Below are 18,617 nucleotides of genomic sequence, written 5' to 3' on the forward strand. Positions count from 1 at the left end.
TGATGTTTCCACGTTCTGTGATGTTTCCAAGTTCCGTGATGTTCTGATGTCCCAAGTTTCCTCATGTTCCCAGTGCTAATGCTCCAGGTACGGTGGGACCCATGCCTCCGGAGATTCCCTGCTTTTACTCTGAGTTTCCAAGCTCCAAGGTTTTATCTTGTTTCCCAAGTCCTGACTCTGGAGGATCCGAGGGATTTCTACTAACCTGCGCTATGAGACTTCCTGACCCTGTCCCGATCTCCTCATGGTCCGCGACCAGCCATCCGGCTGTGTAGGGCGCGAAGGGGACAGTGTGGTCCGTGACCAGCCCCACGTGCTGTGTAGGGTGCTCATCCCTCTTGTTTCCTGTCTTCGTCCCAAGTTCCAGTCTTCACTCCAAGTTCCAGTGCCTATGGCCTTCTTCCACCATGACCATTGTCCGGCCTACAGCCTCTGCTACACCCTGTGGCAGGTCCGAAAGGGCTTGGAATTGTTGGAGGACCATTCAGAGACCACCATTGCATTGGTGGTCTCATGAGCGTGCAGGTTGGCGGAGGATTCGAGGTTCCTGATTCCCAGACTTGGACTGTTTTCACCGCAAGGGCACACATTCTCCTTGTTCTGTGCTGGAGAGCCCTCGGTTGTGCTCCATCCCATCGTCAGTGCAACAGGATTGCCAAGCCTTGAGCGTCCTGAGCTCGAGGCCAACGCAAGCTTCAACATGACCCTCATATAGCACTGGGCAGACGTGATATGGTTCGTGTTTCCATAAATCCCTTCAACTTGCCTATAGCTGTAATCATCGGTCATTAAAAAATTTTTAACGAGTCAATGTACATCAGGAACGTGAGTCCAAATAATTTTTAAATAATTTTTTTCTTCTTGCATTTAAAATAAACTTAAGTTGCAAACATAACGCTGCACTTTCAAATGATTGTAGGTCCAGGAGAAAGGAACAACTTTAAAGAGTACGAGTGCAGGAACACCCGATAATTTTCTTTATACAATCTTGCTTCCACCCGACACTGCAATGTTTTGGAAAGGATATCCTTCCTTAAGTTTATTTTAAATGCAAGAAGAAAAAATGCTTTAAAATTTATTTGGACTCACACTCCTGATGTACGTTGACTTGTTAAAACTTTTTTTAATGACCGATGATTACAACTATAGGCACGTTGAAGGGATATATGGAAACACGAATCATATCACGTCTGCCCAATGATATATGAGGGTCATATATCATATAGATAGATAGATAGTTAAGTCCATGTTTTTCCATTTCTTTAGCATTGAGTGAGATATTTAAAAATGTTGCACTCAAACATTCTTACACTCTTTGGTTTCTTAAATATCAGGATTGAGTGCATGGTATCAGGGTTTTTCATTGAGTGTCAGGGGTATATAATTAATAGTCGGGGTGAGTGCATGATGATGATGCTTTGGTTTGTAACGGAATATTTCAGGTGAGAGCACTGCGCTTGGCTTTATAATTGAGTGTCTGGGTGAGTACACAATGTCAGCATGTATAATTGAGTAAATTACATAAAAAGACCCAGTTGTATATTTTATAAGGGAAATAAGCTTGTAATAAATAGAAGCATAATCACACACAAATATATAGAAAAACCAACCTATTACCCCATCATTGTGCATACATTTGCCATAATCAGCATACAGCTGTTACAACACTAATCCCCTACACCAAGCCCGCATACATATTAATTTAAAATAAAATAAATCTGTCAAGTCCTAAACAGCATCTCACTGTTACAACACTAATTCCATGATTATGGTTATTTTAAGGATAATTGTACAATAATCCTAAATTATACTGGTCTCATCCCATCATATAGTCATCCCAGATTATACTGATCTTATCCCTACAAAGAACCTTTGTTTCACTGTAAACAGCTTCATCAGGGGACTATTAACTGAGACCAGCTTGGTTGGGGGACCATTAACTGGAGCCAATCAATAAGGATTAAAAAGTACATACTTGCATACAGATTATAAATTAAAAATCCACCAATACGCTCTATCTCAGCCCAACCCAACCCTAAATAACAACATTCTACATCCCGTGACTCAATAACGTGAATAAAAAATTGTCTGCATACCAACTCGACATCACACTATTTTTCCTCCCCATATTTTTTTACACATCACACCTGACTTCACATTTCAATAGACAATCCCAGAAATATTACTACTCTTTTTAATTCAAATGTTGGCTAAAAAGCACAACTAACTCCAAACTTATTGGGTAAGATTATAGTGATAGTATACTCTCGTCCACCTGGACAAAATGGTCAGACAGATGATGAAATGCAAAGAGAAATCAAAGAAGCTAACCAATTTGGCAGTGCAGTAATAATGGGAGATTTCAATTACTAAACAAGTACCGAAGCAAAACCCTTGCACATCAGCAAGTATCCAACAACAATGGTGCAGGAAAAAATCTTCAATTCCACAAAGTTCTCAATGACTTTTATCTTAAGTTCAAAAGAATATACGTGGCAATTCTACAGGTAAATCAATGTTCATTTTTATAAGGTCCCCCGACACGGTCCCATGTTTCGCGGCAGCTGCATCGGGAGAGACCACAAGTGTTCAGACAATCTGTGAATCAAGACATAAGCATATGGTGGAATCTAACAACGAGCTACTATTTTTAAAACCATTAAAATCAGTAGTACATACCATTTTGAGCTGTCATGGAGCGCGAGCGCCCTCAGTCTGACAAACTTTTAAAGCAGAAAATTGGCGCGAAACGGTGATCCCTCACGAGATCCTCTAACCAATCAACATAGAGTGGAATTTAATCAAAAAGATACCACTCGATTTCCTTGTTTAGGCCTCCCGGGCTGACAGTGTCCAACGTGTATATCCATCTTTGCTCCCTCCTTCCCAGTATCTCGGCGAATTCTCCCCCCCGGGGTGGGCGGGAGACCACCTCGATCACAGAGAAGAAAAGGTCAGAGATGGAATGATTCAATTGAGCCCAGTGAGTCACAAGGGGTTCATCCATTCTTAGATGTCGGATGTTAGAACAATGTTCAGACATCCTTGTTTTAATCATTCTGATGGTTTTGCCAAAGTATAGTAAAGGGCACGGGCACTGCACTATGTATATCACACCTTTAGTTGCGACCGTCACCCGTATGACATAGTGAGGGCAAAGGTAGCGCTGGCGCCATTTTGAATATTGGCAATACGGCCCGCATGCAGGAGGTTGCTCCCGGACCCCTGCTGGACTTTTGGCAAGTCTTGTGGGGGTCAGGAGGCCCCCCCAAGCTGGCCAAAAGTCCCTAGGGGTCCAGCGGGGATCCGGGAGCGATCTCCTGCACGCGTGACATCGGGAGCCAGGAACCAAAATGGCGCCGGCGCTACCTTTGCCCTGTCACATGATAAGGGCAAAGGGCCACTGGTGCCATTTCTCTTAACGCAGTCGTGGCCAGAGAGAGGGAGATCGCGCCGGGACACCCCCCCCCCCATTGGACCCCAGGTAATTTAAAACATTTTGGGGGGGTTCGGGAGGGTGGGGGATTTGTTTTAAAGGTTCGGGGTGGGTTTTAGGGGTTTTTTGGTGTGCCGGTTTTCCCGCGCCCTATTTAACGATACAATACAAATGCCCCTGACGATAAATCGGGGGCATTTGTATTGTATCATGCACTCTAACGATTTTGGACGATTTTAAAATTATCTGACGATAATTTTAATCGTTCAAAAACGATTCACATCCCTAGTAAACACCGAAGCAAAGAAATCATTTAATCTTTCCGTAATGGCCTTATCTTCTCTAAGTGCCCCTTTAACTCCTCGATCATCTAACGGTCGAACTGATTCCCTCACAGGCTTTCTGCTTCGGATATATTTTAAAAAGTTTTTACTGTGAGTTTTTGCCTCTACGGCCAATTTCTTTTCAAATTCTCTCTTAGCCTGTCTTATCAATGTCTTATATTTAAATTGCCAATGTTTATGCTTTATCCTATTTTCTTCTGTTGGATCCTTCTTCCAATTTTTGAATGAAGATCTTTTGGCTAAAATAGCTTTTTTCACCTCCCCTTTTAACCATGCCAGTAATCGTTTTGCCTTCTTTCCACCTTTCTTAATGTGTGGAATACATCTGGACTGTGCTTCTAGGATGGTATTTTTTAACAATGACCACGCCTCTTTCACACTTTTTACTTTTATAGCTGCTCCTTTCAGTTTTTTTCTAACAATTTTTCTCATTTTCTCAAAGTTTCCCTTTTGAAAGTTTTGCACGAGAGCCGTGGATTTGCACACTTTTCCTCTTCCAGTCATTAATTCAAATTTGATCATATTATGATCATATTATGATCACTATTGCCAAGCGGCCTCACCACCATTACTTCTCAGTGTGCTGCAGCAGTCAAAAAAGCAAACAGAATTTTAGGAATTATTAGGAAGGGAATTGTTAATAAAACGGAAAATATCATAATGCCTCTATATTGCTCCATGGTGAGACCGCACTTTGAATACTGTGTACAATTCTGGTTGCCGCATCTAAAAAAGATATAGTTGCGATGGAGAAGGTACAGAGAAGGGCAACCAAAATGATAAAGGGAATGGAACAGCTCCCCTATGAGGAAAGGCTGAAGAGGTTAGGGCTGTTCAGCTTGGAGAAGAGACGACTGAGGGGGGATATGATAGAGGTGTTTAAGATCATGAGAGGTCTTAAATGAGTAGATGTGAATCGGTTATTTACACTTTTGGATAATAGGACTAGGGGGCACTCCATGAAGTTAGCATGGGGCACATTTAAGACTAATCAGAGAAAACTCTTTTTCACTCAACGCACAATTAAGCTTCTGTAATATATATATGGATTTGACATCAGAAGAGATGATTGGTGTGTTATTTTGGCAACCCTTAAATTTTTTTTTTAAAGGACTAACAATGGCATTGTATCTGGACCTGCAGAAATAATTTGTGGCCCTTTTGAGGTGTAAAGAAAAGTTTAAGTGGAGTTAATGGATTTGTTGTTTCAGTATGCAGATGCAATATTATTCTGAGACCTTTTTAGGTTTAGATATAAGATTAAGTGGAGATAGAGTATAGGAGAATTTTTGGGTTATTTGTGTGCATGTGACTCATGAATAGCATGACTGGCTAACTCGCAGGTGTGGTATGACTGGCAAGCAGGCAAGCAAGGCTTCATAGGGCTTTTTAAATCATTGACGCTGTTAGCACACATGTGCGGCGTTCGCTTGATGGTTGGAGTGAGAGAGGTCGGCCGCATTTTAGGTTAGTTCCATTATCCCATTTGAAAAGAGAATAAGTTTGGGATTTTATTTATTTATTTATATATTTAATACTTTTTTATACCGACATTCATGATACAGATCACATCATATTGGTTTACAAGGAGCAGAAGGGTAATAACATTAACCTTAACATAGAAGAAGATGCAAAAGTTACAATAAACAGGGGTAATGGAACTAGGGAGATGTAAAAGTCAGAAGTAGAAAGGTAACTCAGTAACTATGACAAAGCAATTACAAAATCAGAGAAGGCGTGTACTGAATAGAGGCCTTAGTATCTGATCTGTGGCATAGCTGATGCAGGCTTTGGTTAGGGGAAGGCTTGTTGAAACAGCCAGGTCTTACGTTTTTTTCTGAATGTCAACAGACAAGGTTCCTGTCTGAGGTCGGGAGGGAGGGCATTCCAGATGGCTGGTCCCACTGTCGAGAAGGCCCGTTCTCTAGTGGTTGACAGATGGGTGGATTTTGTGGAAGGGACGTGTAGAGATCCTTTATAAGCTTCCCTGATAGGTCTTGAAGAGGTGTGGAGCTTATTGGAAGCCAATGCAGATCTCTGAGGATGGGCATAATGTGATCTCTTCTGTTGGTGTTTGTCAGGATTCTGGTGGCCGCGTTTTGGAGCATCTGAAGGGGTTTAGTAGAGGAGGCGGGGAGACCAAGCAGAATGGCGTTGCAATAGTCTACCTTGGAGAACAGAATGGCCTGGAGAACAGATCTGAAGTCGTGAAAGTGCAGGAGAGATTTAAGTATTTTCAGCACCTGTAGTTTATAGAAGCAGTCCTTGGTTGTGTGGTTGATGAACTTCTTTAATTTCAGATGGTTGTCAATTATTACTCCAAGATCTCTTGCTTGCGTGATTAAAGTGTTGGGGTGGGACAGCTGAAGGGTATCGCTGTATTCAGGTGATATGAGGAGGAGTTCCGTTTTGGCAGAGTTAAGTACTAGGTTTAGGCTGGTGAGGAGGAGGTTTATAGCTTGGAGACAGTTGTCCCAGAACTTAAGTGTTTTTGTAAGGGATTCGGTTATAGGGATCAGAATTTGTACGTCATCGGCATATAGTGTTTCAGATTTAGGTTTGTTAGCAGTTGGCAGAGGGGAAGAAGGTAGATATTGAAGAGGATGGGAGACAGGGAGGAGCTCTGAGGTACTCCTAGTGAAGAATTGATGCGTGGGGACTCTTTATTGTTGACTTTGACTTTATATCCTCTACAGCTGAGAAAGGAGTCGAATCATCTGAGGGCCGTTCCTGTTATCCCTATGTCTGATAGTCAATTTAGTAGGATGGAGTGGTTCACTGTGTCGAAGGCCGCCGAGATGTCGAGGAGCACTAGCAAGAAGGAGTGCCCTTTGTCCAGGCCCATGATAAGGTGGTCTGTGAGGGAAATGAGTAGGGTTTCGGTGCTTAGCAATTTGCGGAATCCGTATTGAGTAGAGTGGAGTATTTTATGGTCTTCAAGATACTCCGAGAGTTGAGCATTGACTAATTTTTCCATGATCTTAGCGACAAAAGGCAAGTTGGAGTTAGGGCAGAAATTGTTGGGGTCCCTGGGGTCTACGTTTGGTTTCTTAAGAAGGGGTTTTAGGGTGGCGAGTTTTAGAGCATCCAGGAAGATTCCTTGTGAAAGAGAGCAGTTTATAATATTAGCCAAATACTTGGAGATAGTATCCAGCACCAATAGGAGTAGTTTAGTTGGGATTTGGTCGGACGGATGAGTAGATGGTTTCATTCTCTTTAGTATGGTTTCAATCTCCATGGCGGAGGTGGGTTCAATGCTCCCGTGTTTGAAAAAGAAGAGAAGGGGATGGGAGGAGGGGTAGAGCTGGGGGGTAGACGTGTTAGGAGGTTGGAGATTTTGCTCTGGAAGAAGGTTGCAAGTTCATTGGCATTAGATTGTGCTTGGTCATCTGGAATGGATGGGGTGGTGGTTTTTGTGAGTTCAGATACGTAAGAGAATAGGGCCTTTGCATCAAATATGAGGTCGTGAATTCTGAGAGCGTAAAAGTCTCTTTTTGTTCGTAGTGTTGAGTTCCTGTAGAAGTGGAGGGCAGATTTGTAGGTAGCTAGCGTGCTGGGGCTGGGGGCCTTTTGCCATTTGTTTTCTTTTTGTCTAAGGTCTTGCTTAAGTTTTCAGAGTTCATTGGAGAACCAGGGTTGTTTATTTTTTAAAGCCGGATTGATTTTTTTGGTCGACAGTGGGCATAATTTGTTAGCTACCACTTCAGTGATGCTGTGCCATGAGAGTAGGGCCGAGTTAGGGTTTGAGACATCTAGGTTAGGAAGTTCTTTGGCTAGGAATTCGCTGAGGACCTCTGAAGTGCATGATCTCCTGTAGTGAAATGTAGATGGGGGGGGGGGGGGGGGGGGTTGAGATAAAGGGCTTCCTTTCAACTTGAGGGTGGTAGAGATCAGTGAATGGTCAGACCAGGGGACTGGGACACATTTGGGAGGTGTGGAATGTGTGAAACCAGAGTTAATGAAGATAAGGTTGAGCTTGTGGCCAGCTTTATGAGTGGGCTTGTTGATAATTTGCTTGAAGCCCATGGCCATGAGGGAGGTGAGAAATGCTTTGCAGTTGGTTGAGAGTGGGGTTGAGTCAATGTGCAGATTGAAATCCCCTAAGATCATAGCTGGGGAATCCAAGTTTAAATACTTAGCTATGGTTTCTACCATAGGGGAGGCGTCTGAGTCTAGAAGTCCTGGCAGAGCGTATATGAGAAGGATTTGAAGCGAATTTGATTTGAAAAGGCCTACTTCTAGCTTAGATGCAGCCTTGGTTGGTTGTAGGGTTAGCCTCAACTCTTTTTTGGCAGCTAAAAGAAGGCCTCCGCCTCTTTTTTTTTGACTGGGAAGTGAGAAGAAATCATAGAGGTGTGTAGGAAGCTGATTTATCAAGGCTATATCCGTAGGTTTGAGCCAGGTTTCCGTTATAGCACAGATGTCTGGCTGAGAGTCAAGGAGACAGTCATTGAGAATATGTGATTTCTTTGTGAGAGATTGTGCATTGAAGAGTGTCAATGAGAATAGTGCAAGACCTAGGAGTTGGGTAAAGGGGGAGATCATGATTGGGATGAGGGTTCTGTTGGGGCGTGTCCGGTAATGCATAGATGATTTTCCAATGGTGAGGAGACTATGGTGTAAGATGGGGATTGGGTAGCCTTGTGTCATGCTTGTCTTATTATGGGGTAAAGTAGCTGAATTGAGTGTTGAGCGAGAGTCTGTCTGCTGAAGAGCTGGGAAGTGGATGAATGCTGAGTGAGAATCCGTCTGTTAGAATACTGAGTGAGAGTCCGTCGCTGAGAGAGAATCCATCTGTTAGTAAGCTGAGTGAGAATCCTGTTAGAGTGCTGAGTTAGAGACCGTTGCAGAGAGAGAATCCGATTACCTAGAGTTTTTAGGGGTGTAAGATTATTACTGAACAGCATTCTGGTACGCACGAAGGGGCGCACAAAGGGGCAGCCAACATTTTAATTAAAAAGAGTAGAAATATTTCTGGGATTGTCTATTGAAATGTGAAGTCAGGTGTGATGTGTAAAAAAATACGGGGAGGGAAAATAGTGTGATGTCGAGTTGGTTTGCAGACAATTTTTTATTCACGTTATTGAGTCACGGGATGTAGAATGTTGTTATTTAGGGTTGGGTTGGGCTGAGATAGAGCGTAATGGTGGATTTTTAATTTATAATCTGTATGCAATTATGTACTTTTGAATCCTTATTGATTGGCTCCAGTTAATGGTCCCCCGACCAAGTTGGTCTCAGTTAATAGTCCCCTGATGAAGCTGTTGTTTACAGTGAAACAAAGGTTCTTTGTAGGGATAAGATCCGTATAATCTGGGATGACTATATGATGGGATGAGACCAGTATAATTTAGGATTATTGTATAATTATCCTTAAAATAACCATAATCATGGAATTAGTGTTGTAACAGTGAGATGCTGTTTAGGATTTGACAGATTTATTATTTTAAATTAATATGTACGTAGGGTTGATGTGGGGGATTAGTGTTGTAACAGCTGTATGCTGGTTAGGTCAGTGTTGATTATGGCAACTGTATGTACAATGATGGGGTAATAGGTTTGTTTTTCTATATATTTGTGTGTGATTATGCTTCTATTTATTAGAAGATTATTTCCCTTGTATAATATACAATCGGTTCTTTTTAAGTAATTAAATTATATGATCTATTTGACCTGCTTATTTAAACCTCCACATTTTGATAATTTACCTTGCGGTGTATAATTGAGTGTCAGGAGTGCGTGCACGGTGCTGGAGATTACTATACAGTGTCAGGGTAAGTGCACGGCATTGGGGTGTATAATTGAGATCCAGGATGAGTGCACAGTATTGAGGTATATACTTGAATGTTGAGAATGAATGTTTATAATGGAGTGTTGGGGCTAAGTGCACAGTGCTGGGGTTTCTAATTGAGTGTCAGGGGTGAGTGTACAGTGTTGAGGTGTATAATTGAGTGTCAGGGGTGAATGCACAGTGCTGAGGTGTATAATTGAGTGTCAAGGGTGAATGCACAGTGCTGAGGTGTATAACTGAGTGTCAGGGGTGAATGCACGGTGCTGGGGTTTCTAATTGAGTGTCAGGGGTGAATGCACAGTGTTGAGGTGTATAACTGAGTGTCTGGAATAGGTGTACAGCGTTGGTTTCATAATTGGGAGTCAGGAGTAAATGCACAGTGTTGAGGTGTATAACTGAGTGTCAGGGGTGAATGCACAGTGTTGAGGTGTATAACTGAGTGTCAGGAGTGAATGCACAGTGTTGAGGTGTATAACTGAGTGTCAGGGGTGAATGCACAGTGTTGAGGTGTATAACTGAGTGTCAGGAGTGAATGCACAGTGTTGAGGTGTATAACTGAGTGTCAGGAGTGAATGCACAGTGTTGAGGTGTATAACTGAGTGTCAGGAGTGAATGCACAGTGTTGAGGTGTATAACTGAGTGTCAGGAGTAAATGCACAGTGTTGAGGTGTATAACTGAGTGTCAGGAGTAAATGCACAGTGTTGAGGTGTATAACTGAGTGTCAGGGGTGAATGCACAGTGTTGAGGTATATAACTGAGTGTCAGGAGTGAATGCACAGTGTTGAGGTATATAACTGAGTGTCAGGGGTGAATGCACAGTGTTGAGGTATATAACTGAGTGTCAGGAGTGAATGCACAGTGTTGAGGTGTATAACTGAGTGTCAGGAGTGAATGCACAGTGTTGAGGTATATAACTGAGTGTCAGGGGTGAATGCACAGTGTTGAGGTGTATAACTGAGTGTCAGGAGTGAATGCACAGTGTTGAGGTGTATAACTGAGTGTCAGGAGTGAATGCACAGTGTTGAGGTATATAACTGAGTGTCAGGAGTGAATGCACAGTGTTGAGGTGTATAACTGAGTGTCAGGAGTGAATGCACAGTGTTGAGGTGTATAACTGAGTGTCAGGGGTGAATGCACAGTGTTGAGGTGTATAGCTGAGTGTCAGGAGTGAATGCACAGTGTTGAGGTGTATAACTGAGTGCCAGGGGTGAATGCACAGTGTTGAGGTATATAACTGAGTGTCAGGGATGAATGCACAGTGTTGAGGTATATAACTGAGTGTCAGGAGTGAATGCACAGTGTTGAGGTGTATAACTGAGTGTCAGGAGTGAATGCACAGTGTTGAGGTGTATAACTGAGTGTCAGGGGTGAATGCACAGTGTTGAGGTGTATAACTGAGTGTCAGGAGTGAATGCACAGTGTTGAGGTGTATAACTGAGTGTCAGGAGTGAATGCACAGTGTTGAGGTGTATAACTGAGTGTCAGGAGTGAATGCACAGTGTTGAGGTGTATAACTGAGTGTCAGGAGTAAATGCACAGTGTTGAGGTGTATAACTGAGTGTCAGGGGTGAATGCACAGTGTTGAGGTATATAACTGAGTGTCAGGAGTGAATGCACAGTGTTGAGGTATATAACTGAGTGTCAGGGGTGAATGCACAGTGTTGAGGTATATAACTGAGTGTCAGGAGTGAATGCACAGTGTTGAGGTGTATAACTGAGTGTCAGGAGTGAATGCACAGTGTTGAGGTATATAACTGAGTGTCAGGGGTGAATGCACAGTGTTGAGGTGTATAACTGAGTGTCAGGAGTGAATGCACAGTGTTGAGGTATATAACTGAGTGTCAGGAGTGAATGCACAGTGTTGAGGTGTATAACTGAGTGTCAGGAGTGAATGCACAGTGTTGAGGTGTATAACTGAGTGTCAGGGGTGAATGCACAGTGTTGAGGTGTATAGCTGAGTGTCAGGAGTGAATGCACAGTGTTGAGGTGTATAACTGAGTGCCAGGGGTGAATGCACAGTGTTGAGGTATATAACTGAGTGTCAGGGATGAATGCACAGTGTTGAGGTATATAACTGAGTGTCAGGAGTGAATGCACAGTGTTGAGGTGTATAACTGAGTGTCAGGGTTGAATGCACAGTGTTGAGGTATATAACTGAGTGTCAGGGATGAATGCACAGTGTTGAGGTGTATAACTGAGTGTCAGGGATGAATGCACAGTGTTGAGGTGTATAACTGAGTGCCAGGGGTGAATGCACAGTGTTGAGGTGTATAACTGAGTGCCAGGGGTGAATGCACAGTGTTGAGGTGTATAACTGAGTGGCAGGATGAGTGCATGGTGCTGGAGTTTATAATGGTGTGTTAGGGGTGAGTGCACAACAGTGGGGTTTATAACTGAGTGACAGGGTGAGTGCATGGTGCTGGAGTTTATAATGGTGTGTTAGGGGTGAGTGCATGACACTGGGGTTTATAACTGAGTGACAGGATGAGTGCATGGTGCTGGAGTTTATAATGGTGTGTTAGGGGTGAGTGCATGACACTGGGGTTTATAATTGAGTGACAGGGTGAGTGCATGGTGCTGGAGTTTATAATGGTGTGTTAGGGGTGAGTGCATAGCATTGTAATGTTAATGTATAATTGAGTGTCAGGAGTGATTGCACAGCATTGAAGTGCATCATTCATTGTCAGGGTGAGTGCATGGCATTAGGGTTTATAACTGAGTGTCAGAGTGAGTGACCGGTGTTAGGGTGTATAACAGAGTGTTATAGTGAGTGAGTTGCAGGGATTGTGTCTCCTTTCTTGACTCTTGTCCTATGTTTCACGTAGAGCTGCCCGTTCGCATTGTGAAGCAGATTCGAGATAAGACGGCTCGCCTGAAGAATCGGGTGCTTCTAGAGTGTTCTGTGTCCAAGCCACATGCTCAGGTGCGTTGGTTCCGGGGTCACACCCAGCTCTGCCCCTCAGAGAAGTATGAAATGTACAGCGAAGGCACTTGCCAGAGACTCATCATCAGCAATGTCTGCCCCGAAGATGAAGCCCTCTACTCCTGCCATACCCTCCATGATGAAAGCTCTGCGCGGCTGATGGTGGAAGGTGAGACAAGAGCGGGTGAGGATACACGGCCTGTGATCCCCTCACTGTTGCACTGGGAGGGGACAACATGCTCACGATATATATACACCTAGGATAATCTCACTGGTGAGAGAGGAGGGAAGAAAGGGTAAGCAGTTACAGCATATGAAACCCTCACACACACTCCTATAATACTGGGAGTGGAGGGACAGCAGAGGATAAATACCCTCACTGGTGGATGGGGAGAGGAGGTGAGGGAGGAGTGTAGATACATGCACTGCGTTATACCCTCACTGGTGGATGGGGAGAGGAGGTGAGGGAGGAGAGTAGATACATGCACTGCGTTATACCCTCACTGGTGGATGGGGAGAGGAGGTGAGGGAGGAGTGTAGATACATGCACTGCGTTATACCCTCACTGGTGGATGGGGAGAGGAGGTGAGGGAGGAGTGTAGATACATGCACTGCGTTATACCCTCACTGGTGGATGGGGAGAGGAGGTGAGGGAGGAGTGTAGATACATGCACTGCATTATACCCTCGCTGGTGGATGGGGAGAGGAGGTTAGGGAGGAGTGTAGATACATGCACTGCATTATACCCTCGCTGGTGGATGGGGAGAGGAGGTTAGGGAGGAGTGTAGATACATGCACTGCATTATACCCTCGCCGGCGGATGGGGAGTGGAGGTGAGGGAGGAGTGTAGATACATGCACTGCATTATACCCTCGCTGGTGGATGGGGAGAGGAGGTGAGGGAGGAGTGTAGATGCATGCACTGCCTTATACCCTCACTGGCGGATGGGGCGAGGAGGTGAGGGAGGAGTGTAGATACATGCACTGCATTATACCCTCGCCGGCGGATGGGGAGTGGAGGTGAGGGAGGAGTGTAGATACATGCACTGCATTATACCCTCACTGGCTGATGGGGAGAGGAGGTGAGGGAGGAGTGTAGATACATGCACTGCGTTGTACCCTCGCAGGCGGATGGGGAGAGGAGGTGAGGGAGGAGTGTAGATACATGCACTGCGTTGTACCCTCGCAGGCGGATGGGGAGAGGAGGTGAGGGAGGAGTGTAGATACATGCACTGTTATACCCTCGCTGGCGGATGGGGAGAGGAGGTGAGGGAGGAGTGTAGATACATGCACTGCGTTATACCCTCGCTGGCGGATGGGGAGAAGAGTTGAGGGAGGAGTGTAGATACATGCACTGCGTTATACCATCGCTGGTGGATGGGGAGAAGAGTTGAGGGAGGAGTGTAGATACATGCACTGCATTATATCCTCGCCGGCGGATGGGGAGTGGAGGTGAGGGAGGAGTGTAGATACATGCACTGCATTATACCCTCACTGGCTGATGGGGAGAGGAGGTGAGGGAGGAGTGTAGATACATGCACTGCGTTGTACCCTCGCAGGCGGATGGGGAGAGGAGGTGAGGGAGGAGTGTAGATACATGCACTGTTATACCCTCGCTGGCGAATGGGGAGAGGAGGTGAGGGAGGAGTGTAGATACATGCACTGCGTTATACCCTCGCTGGCGGATGGGGAGAATAGTTGAAGGAGGAGTGTAGATACATGCACTGCGTTATACCATCGCTGGTGGATGGGGAGAGGAGGTGACGGAGGAGTGTAGATACATGCACTGCATTATATCCTCGCCGGCGGATGGGGAGTGGAGGTGAGGGAGGAGTGTAGATACATGCACTGCATTATACCCTCACTGGCTGATGGGGAGAGGAGGTGAGGGAGGAGTATAGATACATGCACTGCGTTGTACCCTCGCAGGCGGATGGGGAGAGGAGGTGAGGGAGGAGTGTAGATACATGCACTGCGTTATACCCTCGCAGGCAGATGGGGAGAGGAGGTGAGGGAGGAGTGTAGATACATGCACTGTGTTATACCCTCACTGGCGGATGGGGAGAGGAGGTGAGGAAGGAGTGTAGATACATGCACTGTGTTATACCCTCACTGGCGGATGGGGAGAGGAGGTGAGGGAGGAGTGTAGATGCATGCACTGCCTTATACCCTCACTGGCAGATGGGGAGAGAGGTGAGGGAGGAGTGTAGATACATGCACTGCGTTATACCCTCACTGGCGGATGGGGAGAGGAGGTGAGGGAGGAGTGTAGATACATGCACTGCGTTATACCCTCACTGGCGGATGGGGAGAGGAGGTGAGGGAGGAGTGTAGATACATGCACTGCGTTATACCCTCACTGACGGATGGGGAGAGGAGGTGAGGGAGGAGAGTAGATACATGCACTGCGTTATACCCTCACTGGTGGATGGGGAGAGGAGGTGAGGGAGGAGTGTAGATACATGCACTGCGTTATACCCTCACTGGCGGATGGGGAGAGGAGGTGAGGGAGGAGTGTAGATACATGCACTGCGTTATACCCTCACTGGTGGATGGGGAGAGGAGGTGAGGGAGGAGTGTAGATACATGCACTGTGTTATACCCTCACTGGCGGATGGGGAGAGGAGGTGAGGGAGGAGTGTAGATACATGCACTGCGTTATACCCTCACTGGTGGATGGGGAGAGGAGGTGAGGGAGGAGTGTAGATACATGCACTGTGTTATACCCTCACTGGCGGATGGGGAGAGGAGGTGAGGGAGGAGTGTAGATACATGCACTGCGTTATACCCTCACTGGTGGATGGGGAGAGGAGGTGAGGGAGGAGTGTAGATACATGCACTGTGTTATACCCTCACTGGTGGATGGGGAGAGGAGGTGAGGGAGGAGAGTAGATACATGCACTGCGTTATACCCTCACTGACGGATGGGGAGAGGAGGTGAGGGAGGAGAGTAGATACATGCACTGCGTTATACCCTCACTGGTGGATGGGGAGAGGAGGTGAGGGAGGAGTGTAGATACATGCACTGCGTTATACCCTCACTGACGGATGGGGAGAGGAGGTGAGGGAGGAGAGTAGATACATGCACTGCGTTATACCCTCACTGGTGGATGGGGAGAGGAGGTGAGGGAGGAGTGTAGATACATGCACTGCGTTATACCCTCACTGGCGGATGGGGAGAGGAGGTGAGAGAGGAGTGTAGATACATGCACTGCGTTATACCCTCACTGGTGGATGGGGAGAGGAGGTGAGGGAGGAGTGTAGATACATGCACTGCGTTATACCCTCACTGGCGGATGGGGAGAGGAGGTGAGGGAGGAGTGTAGATACATGCACTGCGTTATACCCTCACTGGTGGATGGGGAGAGGAGGTGAGGGAGGAGTGTAGATACATGCACTGCGTTATACCCTCACTGGTGGATGGGGAGAGGAGGTGAGGGAGGAGTGTAGATACATGCACTGCGTTATACCCTCACTGACGGATGGGGAGAGGAGGTGAGGGAGGAGTGTAGATACATGCACTGTGTTATACCCTCACTGGTGGATGGGGAGAGGAGGTGAGGGAGGAGTGTAGATACATGCACTGCGTTATACCCTCACTGACGGATGGGGAGAGGAGGTGAGGGAGGAGAGTAGATACATGCACTGCGTTATACCCTCACTGGTGGATGGGGAGAGGAGGTGAGGGAGGAGTGTAGATACATGCACTGCGTTATACCCTCACTGGCGGATGGGGAGAGGAGGTGAGGGAGGAGTGTAGATACATGCACTGCGTTATACCCTCACTGGTGGATGGGGAGAGGAGGTGAGGGAGGAGTGTAGATACATGCACTGCGTTATACCCTCACTGGCGGATGGGGAGAGGAGGTGAGGGAGGAGTGTAGATACATGCACTGTGTTATACCCTCACTGGCGGATGGGGAGAGGAGGTGAGGGAGGAGTGTAGATACATGCACTGCGTTATACCCTCACTGGCGGATGGGGAGAGGAGGTGAGGGAGGAGTGTAGATACATGCACTGCGTTATACCCTCACTGGCGGATGGGGAGAGGAGGTGAGGGAGGAGTGTAGATACATGCACTGCGTTATACCCTCACTGGTGGATGGGGAGAGGAGGTGAGGGAGGAGTGTAGATACATGCACTGTGTTATACCCTCACTGGCGGATGGGGAGAGGAGGTGAGGGAGGAGTGTAGATACATGCACTGTGTTATACCCTCACTGGCGGATGGGGAGAGGAGGTGAGGGAGGAGTGTAGATACATGCACTGCGTTATACCCTCACTGGCGGATGGGGAGAGGAGGTGAGGGAGGAGTGTAGATACATGCACTGCGTTATACCCTCACTGGCGGATGGGGAGAGGAGGTGAGGGAGGAGTGTAGATACATGCACTGCGTTATACCCTCACTGGCGGATGGGGAGAGGAGGTGAGGGAGGAGTGTAGATACATGCACTGCGTTATACCCTCACTGGCGGATGGGGAGAGGAGGTGAGGGAGGAGTGTAGATACATGCACTGCGTTATACCCTCACTGGTGGATGGGGAGAGGAGGTGAGGGAGGAGTGTAGATACATGCACTGTGTTATACCCTCACTGGCGGATGGGGAGAGGAGGTGAGGGAGGAGTGTAGATACATGCACTGTGTTATACCCTCACTGGCGGATGGGGAGAGGAGGTGAGGGAGGAGTGTAGATACATGCACTGCGTTATACCCTCACTGGCGGATGGGGAGAGGAGGTGAGGGAGGAGTGTAGATACATGCACTGCGTTATACCCTCACTGGTGGATGGGGAGAGGAGGTGAGGGAGGAGTGTAGATACATGCACTGCGTTATACCCTCACTGGTGGATGGGGAGAGGAGGTGAGGGAGGAGTGTAGATACATGCACTGCGTTATACCCTCACTGGTGGATGGGGAGAGGAGGTGAGGGAGGAGTGTAGATACATGCACTGTGTTATACCCTCACTGGCGGATGGGGAGAGGAGGTGAGGGAGGAGTGTAGATACATGCACTGCGTTATACCCTCACTGGTGGATGGGGAGAGGAGGTGAGGGAGGAGTGTAGATACATGCACTGTGTTATACCCTCACTGGTGGATGGGGAGAGGAGGTGAGGGAGGAGTGTAGATACATGCACTGTGTTATACCCTCACTGGTGGATGGGGAGAGGAGGTGAGGGAGGAGTGTAGATACATGCACTGTGTTATACCCTCACTGACGGATGGGGAGAGGAGGTGAGGGAGGAGTGTAGATACATGCACTGTGTTATACCCTCACTGGCGGATGGGGAGAGGAGGTGAGGGAGGAGTGTAGATACATGCACTGCGTTATACCCTCACTGGCGGATGGGGAGAGGAGGTGAGGGAGGAGTGTAGATACATGCCCTCACTGGTGGATGGGGAGGAGAGCGCTATCTCAGGAGGAAGTTCTCATTGGCAGAGCAGCAGAGTCCATGAGAAGAGGAAGCTGCATCCAGTAAGTCCCCTGCCTGCCAGATGATGGTCCCAGTTGCCATGCATTGAGGAGCCAGACCTGGTCCTGCTGGGGGTTTTCAGAGCTGCGGGAGTGACCAGTGGGGCAGCTTGAAATCATGTTTGGCTGAGAGATGTGGCTTTTCTGTCATTGCTGAGTAGTGGGGAGCACTATGCTGTGGGTTTCCTATTTATTGTAAGCGATTATTTGTTGGGAGGGAGAGTTATTTTTAGTTATGAGATGTGGTGAGAGTAGAGGCCGGGATGAAATATTATTGTATTTGTTATCTCATATGTGAGGTGAAGCTGTTCACTTTGGGAAGGGAAGTGCACACTCCTCCTGCGGATGGGAAGGGTGAGTGGAGCTGTAGGCTGGTGTGGGAGCTGCAGGATGTGGAGGTGACAGCGTCTGCAGAGGCCTGCTTTGCATGTGAAGACGGGTGCAGGGGTGCACGTGGAGAGCACAGACACGGTGCACCGCCTGGCACTGGGAAAGCCCAGGTGGTACAGCGTCATTCCTGTGCGTTCACATTCACATCCTGCATGCATTGGTAAAGTAAGACAAAAAGCACGGCCTCTCCAGCTGGATGCGTAGCTGCAACATGCACAGAGTGAAAGTGACCTCCTGCTATTACTTCAAAAACTGCCCAAGGAA

General features: G+C 46.9%; 1 protein-coding gene across 1 annotated transcript in view; it reads left to right on the plus strand.

Annotated features, from left to right (window-relative positions):
- LOC115093337 (obscurin-like protein 1) overlaps window positions 1-18,617 on the plus strand; it is a 143,124-nt gene that overhangs the window by 105,545 nt on the left and 18,962 nt on the right. Inside the window, exon 11 of the mRNA XM_029604964.1 lies at window positions 12,398-12,664. Within this exon, the coding sequence (XP_029460824.1) occupies window positions 12,398-12,664 (267 nt within the window). The remainder of the gene's footprint in view (window positions 1-12,397; window positions 12,665-18,617) is intronic.

Source organism: Rhinatrema bivittatum, chromosome 6, assembly GCF_901001135.1.
Source record: "Rhinatrema bivittatum chromosome 6, aRhiBiv1.1, whole genome shotgun sequence".
NCBI lineage: Eukaryota > Metazoa > Chordata > Amphibia > Gymnophiona > Rhinatrematidae > Rhinatrema > Rhinatrema bivittatum.